General features: G+C 42.1%; 4 protein-coding genes across 4 annotated transcripts in view; 2 read left to right on the top strand and 2 right to left on the bottom strand.

Moving 5' to 3' along the window:
- Nucleotides 1–7,114, bottom strand: part of SARC_05142 (hypothetical protein) — a gene marked incomplete at its 3' end in the record, with an annotated part of 13,325 nt that extends 6,211 nt beyond the window's left edge. Inside the window, exons 1-7 of the mRNA XM_014300995.1 lie at nucleotides 6,820–7,114; nucleotides 4,720–4,881; nucleotides 3,306–3,389; nucleotides 2,516–2,749; nucleotides 1,708–1,797; nucleotides 600–833; nucleotides 124–240 (exon numbers count right to left, since the gene is read on the bottom strand). Of these exons, the coding sequence (XP_014156470.1) occupies nucleotides 124–240; nucleotides 600–833; nucleotides 1,708–1,797; nucleotides 2,516–2,749; nucleotides 3,306–3,389; nucleotides 4,720–4,881; nucleotides 6,820–6,915 (1,017 nt within the window). The 5' untranslated portion in view covers nucleotides 6,916–7,114. The remainder of the gene's footprint in view (nucleotides 1–123; nucleotides 241–599; nucleotides 834–1,707; nucleotides 1,798–2,515; nucleotides 2,750–3,305; nucleotides 3,390–4,719; nucleotides 4,882–6,819) is intronic.
- A 361-nt stretch (nucleotides 7,115–7,475) lies between these two features.
- Nucleotides 7,476–10,699, top strand: SARC_05141 (hypothetical protein; the record flags this gene model as incomplete). Its single annotated transcript, XM_014300994.1, has 3 exons — nucleotides 7,476–7,691; nucleotides 9,829–9,939; nucleotides 10,598–10,699. 3 exons carry the CDS (start codon nucleotides 7,476–7,478, stop codon nucleotides 10,697–10,699), a joined length of 429 nt encoding a protein of 142 aa, XP_014156469.1.
- Nucleotides 10,700–12,377: 1,678 nt separating this feature from the next.
- On the top strand, nucleotides 12,378–12,757 carry SARC_05140 (hypothetical protein; the record flags this gene model as incomplete). The annotated part of the gene is made up of 1 exon (XM_014300993.1): nucleotides 12,378–12,757. A coding segment is annotated over one exon (380 nt), but the record flags the coding sequence as incomplete, so codon positions are not given.
- SARC_05139 (hypothetical protein) lies at nucleotides 12,471–16,807 on the bottom strand. The gene is made up of 7 exons (XM_014300992.1): nucleotides 16,633–16,807; nucleotides 16,232–16,403; nucleotides 15,504–15,639; nucleotides 14,812–14,919; nucleotides 14,015–14,107; nucleotides 13,661–13,815; nucleotides 12,471–13,342 (listed from the first exon to the last, which is right to left on the bottom strand). Exons 1-7 carry the CDS (start codon nucleotides 16,677–16,679, stop codon nucleotides 13,337–13,339), a joined length of 717 nt encoding a protein of 238 aa, XP_014156467.1. The 5' UTR covers nucleotides 16,680–16,807; the 3' UTR covers nucleotides 12,471–13,336.
- Between the last annotated feature and the right edge of the window lie 292 nt (nucleotides 16,808–17,099).

Here is a 17,099-nt window from a genome sequence, read left to right as displayed (position 1 = left end):
TATAAAGGTGTTGGTGTTCGAATTCTAAGGCTTTCAGTCTAAGAGTTTCGTGCTTAGGATACTTCATGCCGCGAGTAACAGTGTTTTGCCAATTCGAATAAAAATCGGCACTAGCAGAGCAACCTTATACAAATGAAGCTGAGTATCATCGTGGAGGGTGGCATTGGGGCATTGTTTTGCACTGTGGTATTGCCCAAATATATCGATCATTGCAAAGGAATGTATCGCATATGTAAAGTTCTATGCACAATTTGAGCATAAGCAGCCATGTATACCACAAGAATACAGAATCACGTATGGACTCATCGAGCAATTATGTTATCAGCGTAGCTTATTGCTACTACCGGTTGCATGCCTGCGGTGTGGCCGATTTGACACACACAAATACAGAATTGCCATCAAACATAGCACACGGTTGATTTGCTTCCAACAAACCTGACTTGTATGCGCACTATACCTACATGTGGACATCGACAACTGGGAGATCTGTACACACAATTAAGATAAGACTTCCGTATACCCAATATGAATAACACCAGTCTTTTAAACGTCATTGTATTCAGTAAGTAGCAAGTACCATTTATTCTAACATGTGTAACTAAGACCATTCTGAAAGGATCCATACACTCACCTGTGATGAGCAGCCGACGCTTGCTGGTAAACTCCCTGAGCACTTTACTGAGTAAACTGTCTTCGTTCTTTATTCGATGCGCCTCGTCAATGATGATGTACTCCCATTTGAACTTGCGGATACTCGCCTTTTCTTTAATAGTCTGTTCGTACGAGCAGATGACAACGTCCCAATCGCCCTGCTCTCCGTTGCCCATGTTGTCCTAGACAAATAACGATACACTGTGCGTTAGTATACAAGCTAAACCACTTACGTTGAAATCGTAGGTATAACACGCCTTTTTTCTGAATGATTCCGTCCAACTGTACTGAAGAAGTGCATTCACGCCGCCGCGAAACAAAATGCAACACAATAGCTACACTAATATGACCATCCCTAGATGGTGTTGAAAACATACGCTTCAGAGAGGGCATTGTATTAGACATAGTGCAGTCAGAGTACTGATACATATACCTTGAACCAATGCCCAGTATACATAAAATGCACGCGAACAACAAAAGGATGTATAACAGTCAAATACCAAAGAAGGCATGTGCACAGCAGTCTTATATACACGCAAATGTGAGCGGCCACCAGTCGACCGCCACGCAGTAGAGTGGGATATATATATATATATATAAATGAGTGTGTGTATACTTTATATGATATCTACAAACCCCTTCAATGGTCATATAGTAGATTCAACGCCAACCGCTATACAAGCTGGAACTCGCTAGACTGCGTTCCGTCTTGATCTCAGCGCTCAGACACTCATTTCCATGCAATGATGCACTAAGTTGCCCTGAATAATATATTCCAGGGTCCGTTCGTCACATACTTGACTGCATACTTTCATATCCCAAAATTTTCACGACACTTATGCTCGATGATGCACAAATCGCTCGCCAACGTATGCTCGTGCACGCACTACAGCTATCGTACAAGGCTGCCACACACTACTAGATCACATCACACCACACTGACCACATCAAGTAGACAATGGAATAGGCGTGCACTAGCTGGCAACATGAAATAGGACTATGTTTTAGTACATATTAAAAAACCACGCCAGCGTGTGTATAAGTAAAAATCCATACCTTGACCGCTTGCTGGCGTGCTTCTTTGGCTCCGCCGATGCAGAATACATCAAGCGACGGCACCCAGCGTGCAAACTCGTTGACCCAATTCTGTGTGACATTGACGAAAGTTTAATAACAATGCAGTATGAGGCAACGGCCAAGATCTAGCATGGAGGCAGAAATGTCTTGGTACATGATGCGAGTTTCATCCTACATATACTTACTAGTAGCTGTATGGGATCAATATACGTTGAGAAAGTCAAAAATATCGACATTGTCATTCCGAGTGGCAAATCGAGTATAAAGGAAACGAAAGATCGGGCAGTTCGTGCCATAATTCAGTATATCAATTTCAGGTCTAGACTACACAACACATCAGCCGACTTATACATGTTAGCCAATCAATGACATACTCACGAGCTATACATAATCCACTGATTCGAAGGATTTGTGAAAATATCTATATCTATATCTATCTATATCTATATCTATCTATATCTATCTATATCTATATCTATATATATATAATATTGATAATATAAATATAGATATATAATATATATATATATATATATATATATATACCTGTATATACGTCCAAGAAAATTAACTTACACATCCGTAAAAGTGTATACACTCTGAAATATAGCTTGGATGCCCGTGTATCTCTATGTACATTTTGTGATACAGCACCAATATATACAACCTATAGCATATTCGTACATATGCGTGTACAGTATGGTATACATTCTAAATACCTGTGTACCTATATATACAACCTGTAGCATGCACTATATACATCCGTGTGCATATATATAACGCACACCTGTTGTGTGGAAAGGGGGACAATGACCAGAAACGGGCCTTTAACATGACGAAAGTTTTTCAGCCACCCCAACAAACTGATAGTCTGTAGTGTTTTACCGAGACCCATCTCGTCAGCCAATATACCACTGATACCGTTCTGGTACAGGGAAATCATCCAGTTGAGACCTCGAACTTGGTACTCACGCATGGTGCCCCCCTCAACGTAATTTGGGGACTCTGTGAAGATGAACACCTGCGGCAGTGATGTATATATACGTATATTAAATGTATGATGGCGGTTCAATCACGGACAGGCATGTGCAAATCGCACAAGCACCCTCGTATATCTCGAATGGATTTCATATGAAGTGGTTTATTAGCGCCTATGTCTGCTAAATATACGAAGCAATGTGGTCGCTCACATAAGAGTTCCAATTCAATTTCCGTCGGACAACCCATGCTATTCAACAAACTTGAGCTTGAATGCGCGAAAATTAAGGATAGACAGAAGCGAGCAGACCTTTCTACGAATGGACGTAATCAATCGATGCGCTTGTGAGGCGGGTCTACGGGCAATTCGATAGACGTGAAACAACCTAAATGTGCTCACGCGAACACTCAATTACACACGGCTTGCCCACATAAGATTCTTCGATGCACATATCTTTATCGATACATATGCAATACCCAGCCCGCATTCATACAATGGCATACAGAGAATGCATATCAACAGGAAAACTACATAAACACATGGGCACGTGTATAAATCGACAAATGTGCATGTATATATATAATCGTATCTCATATACCTCCTTCTCCTTTTGGTGCAATAGCTCTTCATCCTCCTCCGCCTCAGTTCTCCGATGTCTGCTATCGCCCGGGACAACATTGGCCTGCAATAGGAAACAGGAGAAACATATTTGACTTCTCATTTGTAACCGGCACCATCGGCACCCGCATATTGGAATTAATTGCAATAGCTGCCCATAGATATATATGTACCAACTTTTTTGAGCCCATATGGAGATACACCTTGACTCGCGATAGATACTCCGGCTATAGTGTTGCTTGTGTCCACCCTACGTCCACACTATGATATCTCCATAGTAGGTTTAGCCATCCTTAAATAGCTCTGTGAGAACTTCTCTCACAATCTTGACTGCCTAGGCACAATTGTATTTATGCCTCGAAACTGTTTCACAGTGTGCCACGGCAGGTGTTTTTTTAGCATGCCATTGAACTATGGTAAGCCACGAATTGCATTGTGCATATAAAGGTAGTAACCCCAGGGGCGGTGTGATATACTACCACCCAAACCGTTGGTGGGCTTCGTGTGCGAGCAATATAAATGAAGAACACAGGTTCAGAGCTATATATGATATAATAGAACATAATAATAATAAAATGAAATAATAAAATTTTAATATAATAATATAATATAATAATACAATAATACAATAATATAGAAGTATATATATATAGAAGTATATATATATATATATATATATATATATATATATATATATATATATATGTGTGTGTGTGTGTGTGTGTGTTCAATTATTAGACCATTGTGTTGGTGGCAGGAGAGACAGTCTGACAATCGTAAATGATGGCTAGTGAGCATTTCTCTAACGCCACAGCTACGTACAGCACACTAAGATAATACAAGTATGCCTCACAGAAAAGATCGATATGCTCATAGTACAACACGTGCAGAGCTAACGCGCTCTTATAGTGTACATAAAGATGGCACTTGACACAGCACATATAAATGCCATAGCTAGTTGTCTCCCCAGAATAACGAGCGCAGCCGTATGCATGAATAACCACCTTAAGTGGTTGATAGTATACGTCAATGCCCCTGCAATGCTATTCGAGTAGACAGATTATTAGAAAACCGATGCTCACCATGCCATGAACGTACAGCTGTGAAGCGAGAAGTAGCATCCATGTATGTGCCCTGTACGTACAGCGATACATCTGTGAATATTCTCAACTGCTACACCGCGCGAATGAAGTGTCGCATGCCCGTCAATACTAACCGCTTCTTGTCCAATAGCACACATTTTCCCTGCTCACAGATAAGCATTATCAAATACGGGCTTGACGGATAACACCTTGACAGATGTCGGACAGAAGCACACTATTCGTTACAAGAGGTGTATAGAATATACACGGCCACATCTCAAAAGTATACACCCAAGACTCATAAGTGTATACCTTAGACGGAGTGTTTATAAGCTCGCCATTCTTGCTCGCCTTTCTGAAGTGCGATACGTCCTTGCCTTGTTCGACGTACTGTGCGAAAGTCTCTGACTTGGCCAGCAACGCTTCGAATCTGCGGGCTTTCTCTTCCTCTGAAGTGGCCACAGCCACCTCGGGCTGTTGTCAAGTGGTGCGAATAAAGATATCTAGAGTCAGACAGAACATCGATGCAAATACAACTACGACCTAGATCGCTCGAAGATTGCTAGCCATTGTTAGTGCGTGCTCGTTCTCCTTCTAACGTGGGTACAGGCACAGAAACATCCGACCATTGTGACTAACTACATATGAAAATAAAGACGACGGATGATATACAAATATAGCCAAATGACACCGAGGTAATTAATGCCAATACCAGTCCCATAGATAAGCTATGCATTGTGCGTGCATGTTTGTTGATCTTCTGCTCTAACGTGGACACAGCCACATCAAGGTTTTTGTGGATTTGTGAAAATGAAGATTCATAGCGCCAAATGGGATATCAATGCAAATGTGCACCTGCCATTGACAGCTGGAAAGATAAACTAGCCATCGTGCATGCGTGCGTGCTAGTTCTCCTTCTGACGAGGGCATTGACATGTCAGGCTGTCATGTGCAGGCGTAGCGATGGGAGCGTCAACTACAACATCAATATTGTGACTTGACCGGCAATAGCATCTCAGACAAGCTAATCATGAGCTGTGTGTGGGCGCTTGCACTTCTACTAAAGGGAGTGTCGGAACTCCGAAGTACCATGTGAGTACAGATTACATCAATGTATGACAAATGTGTTTCATCAGTATACATTGATTGCCGATGAACTGGGTGTGCTTGCTTGTTGGTTTCCTCGCAAAAGAACTCATATAATAGCCGGGTGTGTGTGGTGTGAGTCTATATTATGCTGCACTCACGCCGTCAGAGAGCCCACGCAGGTGTTAGTGATAGCTTATAATATGAGAGATTTCTGCCATGTATGTATGGTGTAGGTTCAGATCTTGTCCGGAATGGCCAGTTTGTTGAGTGTGTATCTATTATGTGTTTGTTTGTGTTGTAACGTTTCGAGGTAGTATGTGTTTAGGTACTAAAGAATGCTCCCAATGGGCGAGTTATGCAGATATATTTGTTTGTATATATACTGCAAACCACTCCATATATCTTATATCGGTGAGTAGTGAGTTTCTGAGCCAGTCCCATTTGCCACCAAGTTTAAAACGAAGCGCGTGCGAATATACTAAAGCCTTCAAAAGACCATCGCCAACACACTTCTTCACTATTGATCACCATCACTATTATACTCTCGTTGTGGGAGGCGGTCAGGGAGTGCAGTTTGATTTCTTTCATGCCCAATTGATAGCAATTGCCTCATGCTGGTACATCTTGATACAATAACATTTCATATGATCACATTTTAAGAACCGAATCCAGCACCAGCAATGTGAACGGTTCAATTATGACTGCCACTTGTTGTATGTCTCGCGGGTATCAGAAAAGACTGGGGTCTGAGGTCTGATCTATGGTCATTTGATGGTGTATATTTAACCTTTCCTGCTCAACCAGTTTGCGAACACTAGCACGCACATGCCTGAAGGTCTCGAGGGCAGCACAGACGAACTACCGGAACAGAATTCAATTGAGCGAGCAGTAATATTGGTACACTAGGACTGGGATACAGATGAACACCTATTTATATAGCTGAGACATGATTGACATGCAGTGTAATTCGCGATAATTTTGTCAAACGCGTGCGAGGTGGGATCTAAACACAATACAAACAAGAAACAACTGTTCGTGAGGAAGCGAATGATATGCCACAACAAGAGGTACACATCCCTCCAAGAACTATACTATTAAATTTCAAAAAAAAACAGCGCCTATTGGCATTTCTCAATGTTTTCAGCAGCGCTATAGACTTTGTGTCACTAGGAATCCATGCCCCGTGTGTGACTAGAATTGAAACTGTCCTAATTCTACAGGCTGAAATGCATATTATAATGGTGCACAACTTGTCAAAGCAACATATACCAGCTCAGATATGTGTGCTTTAGTATCTATTTGTGTATAAAAATACATACATACCGACTTAGATCCTTCAGAAGGTTCAGGTGAAGGCTGCATGCTGTTGTCTTCGTTGACAGAGGCCGCAGCTGACGGCTGTTCATCCGTAGCACTCATTACGTAAAGCTTCGCTTGATGCGGTCGTGTGCACGATAGTACACCTGTACGATCTGGTATATATTCCCGGGAGATCACCTTACTAGGGTGCGATGCACGTGGGTATACTAGGTACTACTAAGTACCAACTATGCATTAACCTTGCCACTACACTACCGTGTTGAAAACATTTAGGAGTCCACTACATTCAATATATTTTACACCCAAACAGAAAGTCATGCCAGACGAAATGGCGCGCGTTTTTGAAAACTCGGTGTATGTAAGAATAACGATGGCTTGTTTTCTCATAGACTTGGTAGAGAAAACTTATTCCGTCACTCACAAGAGGTAGACGCCAATTATTCGGATATGATTGGATTGTTCCACTGCAGCCGGCTTTTTAGATCTACATCATTGATGTATTTAAATATTTCCGATACACCTCGTTGCAAGAAATACCTATGTACGTACATACAATCAGCCTCATAATACATGCTTATCAGTAAACAACCCCGCACAACACACTGGTGTATACGGATAGAAAACGTACGTGTTTATAACAATACACTAACAATATAACAATGAATAACTTACAACACGTCCCGATGGGCGCAGGTCAAGCTGTTGCTAATGGTGTTGCGAATGGTGCAGGCCAGGCGGGTGGTGCCGTAGTGCAACAGGGAGGGGCTGCTGTGCAGGCTGTGCAACCTGTGAGCATTGAATGGGATTTCACACTACAGCTGGGTGGATTCTGCTTGCTTATGGGCACGACGTTTGGATTTCTGGGAGGATACAGAGTACGTGTAGTGGGTTGTATGTTTAGTATGATTGCGTATTCTAAATATAGTGTAGGGAAGTTGTAGTGTGTCGCAGCTGAATACGGTCTCACACTTCAGTTGATTGGGTTCTGCTTGTTTGTGGGCACAGCCATCGTATTCATGGGAGATTATACAGTGTGTTTAATAGGCTAAATGTGTATTTTGTGTATCATATATATTATGCGTGTGAACTGAGTGATGTATAAGACAATATGTGTTGATTTTCAGGTTGCATTCGGGCTGTCTATGATAGATAGATTGTGAATTTGCAACTAGTGGTACATCGCCTTGTATATCTCGTGCGGTATCCTGTATTCCCAGTGGGCTTGGAATAAGAATAGACATTCCATTAGGAAGAATTAGGTTCCTCCTTTGACACTGCACAACTGAGTCGTAGACTAGGCAAGGTGTGTATATGATTTTGACCTGTTACTTTTTGTGCATTAGGTACTCGTGTGGGGCTGTATCAAGCACGGTGTTATGCAGTGGTATGTGTCACCCTGGCACAGTAGTTTCTATTTATTTACACGCACTCCTTGATAGACTTTCTTACCATGACTTCTGTACTCTTTTACTAGGCAAGGTGTGTATATGATTTTGACCTGTTACTTTTTGTGCATTAGGTACTCGTGTGGGGCTGTATCAAGCACGGTGTTATGCAGTGGTATGTGTCACCCTGGCACAGTAGTTTCTATTTATTTACACGCACTCCTTGATAGACTTTCTTACCATGACTTCTGTACTCTTTTGAGTAGCCTATGGTCAGCCAAGTGTGATACTCGCCTACTGTCACTTTATGAAACCATATCAAATGAGCGCGAGAAACCTGCTTGTGTGTGGTGTGTGTCTTCCACGATGCTAAAGTGCATATTCTTTGAATATCTGCCTAAAGCACTTCGCAAGTATTCGGCGTGGACGAACGCAGAGCGTACAGTTATTGCAATACAAATTGGGTATTTGTACTTGCGCTATTGGGGTTGTTTTCGTAGCGGGATTCGCGTGTTTATGCCGATACAGGTTCGTGTGTTAGTGTTCGTACTCTATGTGTGACACCGCTGCGTGAGGCATTTGTTAGATCAAGTGTGTTGAGCATCTCAATGCAACATGTATTCCTCGAATCTGGGATCGGTGGGTTGGTTGTGTTTATGGTTTCTTGAATATTGATATGCATCCATACCATGGACTAGTGGCGGCAGGAACGAATTTTAATATCAAAAAGCTGACAAATCACTTCTAAATCACTTCCTGGCGTACGGGGATGTCTGTGTATATATCCTATGCACGTGCCGTTAAACCCTGGAGATAGTATTTTGCAGGGGTTCACCGAGTATAAGTGCACCTCTACGTGGGGTTTGAGAGGGCAGATGGAATTTGCATAGTTAGTTGAAAAACTTCCGCCAACATTGCTCTGAAAGCGGGATAGGGGAAACCTTAGAAATAGGCTGCACAGTTATGTTAGATGAGCGGGGATTCTGTACCGCAAAGCCTTGCTGGCTGAATATACGTATGAATGCGATTGCAGTACAGGATCTGTGGGCGGGTGTGAGTGTATCAATATATGTATGTTAGTGAAGCAATTTACACACAGTATGTTTTGCTTTAAAATATGCCTGTTAGTCTCTATTTGATCCACGTACAAACTCGAGACCATTCAAGACGAACAGTCTTTATCAAAGGGTCAAGAGCACATATCCCAAGTTGAACGAATGGAAGCGAATAAGGATCGCCTATGTTCGATACATGATCGATACATGAACAACCGCTTGTCGTGAATTGAACCGAACATCCTAGATACAGCCTGAGATATAGTCGCGTGTGAATGTAGGTATATTGGACGACGAGATATTCAGTTGTAGACTCGTGTGCCAATGTAGTCGCCTAACGTAGGCCTCTATGTGAGTGACTGCGAGCGTACTCAGATCTACGGCCGTGTTTGTTCGTGGACCCTCAAATTACATGAATACCAGCTTTTACACCACATAATACGATATAATATACCTTATTAATACAATTTCGCACTACGCTTCGCTGATATCTATCGTTAGTGCGTGCTCGTGAGGCCAAGATTACTATTTCGTACCTATTCGTCCGTGTTCATCTTACCCTTGTTCCACAGCGCGACTACTCATTCGACGTTGCTGCATATGCGATTCTAATCGTGAATTGTCAATTCTTCCAACCGATACAGGTGGCAACGATGATGTTCGCCACAAACGAGCAAGAAAAGGTATGCCGATGCACACCCGCAGTATCTCCTGTCGTAGTGTCGTTGCCATACTCGTCATTTTCAACTAATACACTTTACTGTTATCTCTGTTATCTTCTCGTTGCCACTTGACGCATACACGGTGGCACTTTTTTTTTTCTAGTTTAACGACAACTTTTGCCGATCATGTAGTATTTATTCAGATTTGGATGGAGAATTTTGGGGAGGGGGGGAGGTTGTACTATGCACGATGACCTGGTCGTTTAGTGTTGTACTTTTGTTCAGAAGAGTGTGCTGTTTTGCAATGGTTGCGGTTCCAGGATGCACAGGAACGCACATGGATTGTCGCACTATGTCGCTGCAATACGCTGTGTTGACATGGATAAATTTGATGATGGGTGGCGTATTTTCTGTACGTGTATTGTCATTTTTTTTGTAGCCCTGTCCATTCCAAATGTGCACGCGTAGTTAATAAGCTGGTGTATATACCAACGTACGACCCCAGCCTGGCACACACTATTAGAATGCACACGTATATCTCCATATCTTAGATTCAAAAATCAATGCGTGTAGAGTCGTCCGAATGTGAATAACGACCTAGAACGCCAGCAGCGCAAACTATCCAATTCTTGGAGGCTGAAGTGCTAATAATTCTTTGTTTTTTTTTTGCCCACGACAGAAAGTTTGGACGATTATCAAGCAGACGGCCTTTGCCGCTGGGACTGTCATTCTGTTGACCGGCGCTGTGGTGACCAGGTTCAAAAGGCCTGGTGCAGTTTAAGTGATAACATGCACATACATAGATTTTAAATGTAGATTTGAAGCAATAATGGAAGGACTTCGGGTGAAATGAAACTGGATTGCGCTGATGTTATGCAATTTGCTAGACATACACAAACCTCGGCTATTAAAGGGAATTAGTATGGACTAGCAAACTCATTAAGACTGGCACTATTCGACGTTGCCAGACAACGACAGGTGGTTTGGGTGCACTCCGAATAGCAGAGTAGATTTAGAATACTCACCAAAGGGTTGCTGGGGTTCGTAAGCACGGGTTTGGGAATGGTGAATTGGTGGTCGACAATAAGGTTTTTTTGCGAGTACTTCAGGGGACTGCTATACCCCCTTTGGTGTTTAAACCCGATTCTCATTTCTGGTTTGTTTGTGTAACCGCGTATTTTCCGCTGTCAGTCTGCGTTCATAGTGGTGCATACAGCTTTGAATTTGTCACAATACACTTCCGATATATTTAGTTACCTTCTTACATTTACAGCCACTTTTTTTTTAACTTATATTCGCTTTCGATGCCCGTATTAAACTAATTTCTAAAAGAGAATAACCCAGTTTAAATATAGACATTGCACAGAAAATGTCAACGTGCTGACTGCAAAATTCTTGTCATACAATTGTGAGACCATTGTACAAGTCAAAAGTAATCTACAACGTTTTTAAAGTCGTGCATAGTGATCTACGATCTGGATTGTATGGCCCTCCAGATATAAACCGTCGTGCGATGTTTTACTGTTGCTCAGATCTGAATTATATGGCATTTCTAGATTTGAATGGCCTTGCAATATTACGATGTCCGATACAACATCCTCTTCGGCTATGCTGGGAGTGTATCCCCCATAAGAGGGCTCACGTTCCGTCGGCATCGGCTTGCTTTCACCATCGAAAGTCCTGATGTACGGTTAATGATTTTTCAATCATTCTACAACATCGATCCTACATTTCGATTCGAGTAAAGTATAAATGCCATTTATATTCAATCTGCAGTCGCCGATCAGAAACTTCGTGTCTGTATCAATTGAGAACAAAAAAGTTTTATAACTATTGTGTTCTTGTTGCAGAGTATTTTTACAGCATTTGCGGTCGGGAGAACAGAAAAAAACAAACATTCTTCTGGAAAGTCGGGGGTTAAAATGCATGTACAATTAACCTCGAAGCCTTTCATGACGTATCGAACTCTCGTACACCGGCCAAAATGAGATGCAATATCAGTGATCTCAATTTGAACCACACGACAACAGTTCGACAAAGACCGTGGGTGAGTATGGGTGAGCTCGCTGTGGTAGTCATCCGCACGGATTGCCGTCACAACTTGAATTTATGCGACTCATCAAATGGAAGACCATATTGCATCGTGCGCACATGTGGTACCTCATACTTGCACTGAATATGTCTTGCCGGGCGAAATACGTACAATCTTATCCAAAAGGGCTGCATACACTATCATTGTGGCACGGTACAAACCTGGTAGTATCTTAGGATTGGATCTTTATCACAACAGCAGATATTATACTGTAGATCACATATGAAAACTAATGCATCGGATAGACCATGCACGTAGGAGTTGCGTGATAGGTACCTTAGGTGCTCCTCGTGCAGCCCGGAATCCGCCGATTATTTGTATCTAATCATTGCAGAACGGTCTCCACGTAATTAAGTAAACTAATCAGCTCTCTTACCCACTTTTGAAATGTCGATCCTACATTGCGAGCGCCAACACAAACGCTAGGTGCAACCAACTGTCGATGTCTCATGAAAATACAGTCCACCCGATTTTTATTACAATACTAGAATTTGCCAATGGCCGATATCCTCTATCGCTGGGGATCGGTCTGCTGGTATCCCAAAGCGATCTGAGTTTCGCTTTCTCGCGCTGCATGTTCGTATTTAAAGCTCCAGCGGCAACATCGCCTATCGAATCAACAATGCAGTTTATATGCATGCCCGTTGGGATTTTTATGTCACTGCTCTACGAGATCGTGTATGCGATGCACCCCAATTGCAGTGTTAGGCTGAGAAGCTGTTGGCTGTATTGTATCTGTGCGGGGCAGCTTGCAGGTGTGTGTTGAGCTATTTGCGCCGTAGGAGGATTCGGATTCAGAACCGGCAGTATATACGAGCCGCTTTGCTGTTCATGTCAGCCGAGTGTTTTTGCTTCAACTGAAGTGGGGCCCAGGGCCCTACCCTGTCGTCACCCTCAGAGCTTCTCTCTGAGACGTTCATCGCTAATAACATCCCTGTTCGACACAAGTGCAGCTGAGTGCTATTTAATCTCATCAGCGCCAGCCTCGCACCCATGACATATGCACTGTATCAGAGTGGCACTCTCGGTCGTGAGTGGAGAAGCCGCTTTTGATAGACCGATAGTCTGACCCCGCGTGCTCCCACATCCACTGGCAGAAGTCGTCTGATCGGGACATTGTTGGCCCACTCATCTGTGTAAGGTTTGCTACACCTACTATCCACAAAGCAGTCGAACATTTACCTGCCTGATTGCGTTCGTGAGCCTCTCAGTACAGTTTGCCGGATTGTATTTTTTTTTCTTCGAATCCAGCTTCTGGTCGACCCCCAGGACACTGTTTCGACCGTTTCGAGAGCTTGTGTATCGATGCCTGCATATTTACATGATTTATACCTATATTGATAAAGAAGGATAAAGAAGTGATCGACTCAGTATTTTAGGTGACTGCAGGATTGATCGTAATGTAGTTTACAACATAACAATGTTTGATGCTTTGATCTTTCCGATAAGATGGAATATCTCAGAGTCGACTTAAAAGTGTGTCAGTGAATGTACGTTCAGCAGGGCCACATCAATGGTAACAATAAGACGGTTATACCCTCACTTTCCATCATACACCATGGGTAAAGACAAGCGATATACAGTCACCTTCCCACATGCGTCTATCAGTGCTACCATAATCGATCTTCACACCATTACACATGGCCCTACCTCGTGTATAGTAGGCATATTCTCCGAGGCATCTGGTTTGTATCCGAGCAGAATGTAGGCAACCTTGACACCCGCGCATGACCGAACCCATTCGTACAGCCATTTCAGCAACGGCATATACGATGCCAGATTAATGCCCACGAATGCAATCAGAACTGCAGATTGAAATAAAGCATACATTCGGCTTGTGGGTGACGAGATGTATCCCGAATGTAAGATACTGACCATTCAAACCAATCGATATGTTGTGCACATATTCAGAGGGTTACATTGTGAACAGAGTAAAAAATTTGTATACGATCAAATTGAGCCAAAAACTAAAGTAGCAAATAAGACGATGATGCATCGCCTTACCTAAGCCCATGCCAAGCATAAATCCAGAATCAATTTCTACATTTCCCCAGAGATAGTCCACCATGACCGCAGTTGGTATCGTCAGACTCAGCCCTGTGATGCAAGGTGCAGATGATAAAAGATACGCCAGCCCTGAGTCTCGTGTAGTCCCACAACCCAGTTAAACTCTTTTACATCAGCTCTGAATATCTGTGCGGACAAGCTCAAACTAGAAATATACAGAGACAGACCCAACATCCCAGTGAGATAGGATGTTGACCTATATGTGCACACACTTGAGAGCTCTCAGAAGCCATGACAGTATCACTCAGTGGGAAAAATATCAATATCGTGAGGAAAGCTACACGATTGTTACAGTAAAAAATACTTCCTGTATACCGAGGCTCTCCAGGTGGTGGTGCCCGTGTATGCATGCACTCTCATGTGATTACAAATTCATATTGTCTCGAATATATATATATATATATATATATATATATATATATATATATATATATATATATATATATATATATATGTACTATATACATATATATATATATATATGTACTATATACATATATATATATATATATTAATATATATATATATATATATATATATATATATATATATATAGTATTTATATTTATATATATATATATTTACATAGAAACATATATATATATATATATATATATATATATATATATATATATATATATGTGTGTGTGTGTGTGTGTGTGTGTGTGTGTGTGTGTGTATGTGTGTATGTGTATAAGTAAATGAAATATAGTATGAATCTTTATGTAGCTTACCTAGAGTAGCGACCAAAGGCGACGTAAGAAGAGTAGAATATATCCAGAGATAATCGGACAGGACTGTGCCAACGATTGCATTCAGACAGAGATACATAAACGGTCTGGCTGCAGATGGGATGGGGAAATATAGTGGGGGTCAGGAGCTGCTGATGGTTCGCGATTGTGCCGTATTCTTTATCGGTGTATGACTGGATGTGCTCTGAATCATGCACTATTATATATAACACGGCCGATACGACTGACACGAACGATAAAAACAAATTCGTCGAGGTTTGGAAAAATACTACCGAAATTATAAGCGGCTTACAGAGTTCCATGCTACTATATGAATACTGAGTGATACTCGCACATTCCTGTAGTGGAAGGTATACTGATACGCATAGATATATACATCCGTGCTTGAATGTATTCGATACAACGAACACCACTGAAGTGATGAGCTGAACAAGCCACTTCACAGCAGATCAATTCATGTTTTACATGCCATAGACTATTTGACATCTTTCTCTGGCCAATCAGCCCCACCAGCACAGGGGTACTGGAAAGATGCACAGAAGAATCGCAGCCGTCACATGGGCAAGACTAACTTAGTACTCACCTGCCACTACCACGATACGGTCGACCTGATTCACAAAAATTAGATAATCGCATGTATATATATATATATATATATATATAGTAGAGCTCACCTGCTGGCCAAACAAAAGCCTCCGAACTGAGTATCTGCATCACAATGCACACTGGCGAGAGCAACACGATGTTACACAACCCCACGAATCCAAAGAACATCATCATGTTGCACCGTTCCTCATTGCCGATCTTTTTCTGCCGTGTCGCCGCGCCGTATTATAGAAAGGATGTACAATGAGTGTGTGATAACTGACAGGATATGTAGAGTATGTGAGAAGATCCGGTATGGTGAATAAAATGAATGAACATCTCTCTTCTTTGCTGTTAAAAAAAGTGTGTGTGAGTGAGTGGAAGTGTTCCGGAATGTATGAATGGCTATGGTCTGCTGTGTCAATAAGTATCTGCAGTATATGTGTAGTAGAGTCTACGGGCGTTGCCTTTGCATATGTGCTAACATTGATACTCGATTAAACAGATGTATACTTGATTAGAATAGCTCAAACATGTGCATAAACAGTGCTGAACGTTATTATACTCCATATACATTGATGATTGTAAATAAGGTCGCACATAAAAATGAACTACTCTATCTACTTCTAGATTGAAAGATATTTATGTATTTTGCTTAGTATACCTGTATGAATGGAGTAGAAAATCAGCTCGACCCAAGAAACCTTGATAGCCACCGTGGATGGCCGCACGAGAGCACAGTGAAGTTTGTTAGAATTTATATGTGCGCAGGCATGTCACTCAGATTCTCGGGTACGTAGTAACGAAATCTACCTACCTCCAGAAACACTAAATAGGCGCCGTAAAAGGCGGCACTTATGAGCGCGATAACGTCCCCCTGTAGCTTGCGCTGGCCTCCCATGTCTTCGCTCTTGTGGGTGTCGGAAAGACTCACAAAGCCCACACCACACACGGACATGAGAATGAGAAGACCTTTGAACACGGAGAAGCTGCCGAGTTTAGTTTAACAAAAATTAGAAGTGCGAATCTGAGAACACGAATGTCTCCGCACAGACTAAAGCTGCAGCGTGCACTAGAGATACGGTAATGCAAAAATGATAATCACAAGGTCTTTAAAAACAGCGAAGCGTGTCCGAGATGGTTGCCGAGATATCATGGACGTGAAAATAAGCGGGCTCTGACAAATGGACGCTATAAAAGTACTGTACTATAGCATACCCGCTGCTATCCGAGTCAGTTCTTGGTAGCATCTGCTCAAACATCATTGTGAAGAACCCAGATGTCGAGGATATGATTGTGACAGCCGCCACAGAGGTCAGATTGATTGACAGGTTGAAAGTATAGTTGGCAGCGAACCAGAGCAGACAGAAGATCACAGCTGTATGCAGTGTCTGTTGCGGTACAGAGGAAAAAGAAGAGCGTTGTACACATACAACCCACAGAATGTGTTCATTAGACATGTATGATGTACAGACAAATGCGTGAGGCTTGTGTTGAAGAAGGTGGCAATGCTGGCGGCCGCCCGCTGTATGAATCGACCCGGTATGAAATATGTCTAAACTCGATTTAAAAAATGGCAGTAGAGCGAAGGCAAAAAAGTAATTCATACATACATGCCTACATATGCGTGTATGCATGTACATGAGCGTCAGTGATTGGACTCAACGATGTCATGAAATATATAT

Source organism: Sphaeroforma arctica (assembly GCF_001186125.1).
Source record: "Sphaeroforma arctica JP610 unplaced genomic scaffold supercont1.318, whole genome shotgun sequence".
Taxonomy (NCBI): domain Eukaryota; class Ichthyosporea; order Ichthyophonida; genus Sphaeroforma; species Sphaeroforma arctica.
The sequence above is the reverse complement of the archived record's forward strand: the minus strand, read 5'-3'. Positions and strand labels throughout refer to the sequence as shown.

What these genes read in the sequence shown, in the direction of transcription:
- SARC_05139 (XM_014300992.1), bottom strand. Translation starts at nt 16,679, where the DNA reads ATGATGTTTGAGCAGATGCTACCAAGAACTGACTCGGATAGCAGCGG. An exon ending in ACTGACTCGGATAGCAGCGG is followed by an intron (nt 16,404 to 16,632) that starts GTATGCTATAGT and finishes TAAACTCGGCAG; the next exon opens with CTTCTCCGTGTTCAAAGGTC. An exon ending in TATGCTTGGCATGGGCTTAG is followed by an intron (nt 13,816 to 14,014) that starts GTAAGGCGATGC and finishes TTCAATCTGCAG; the next exon opens with TTCTGATTGCATTCGTGGGC.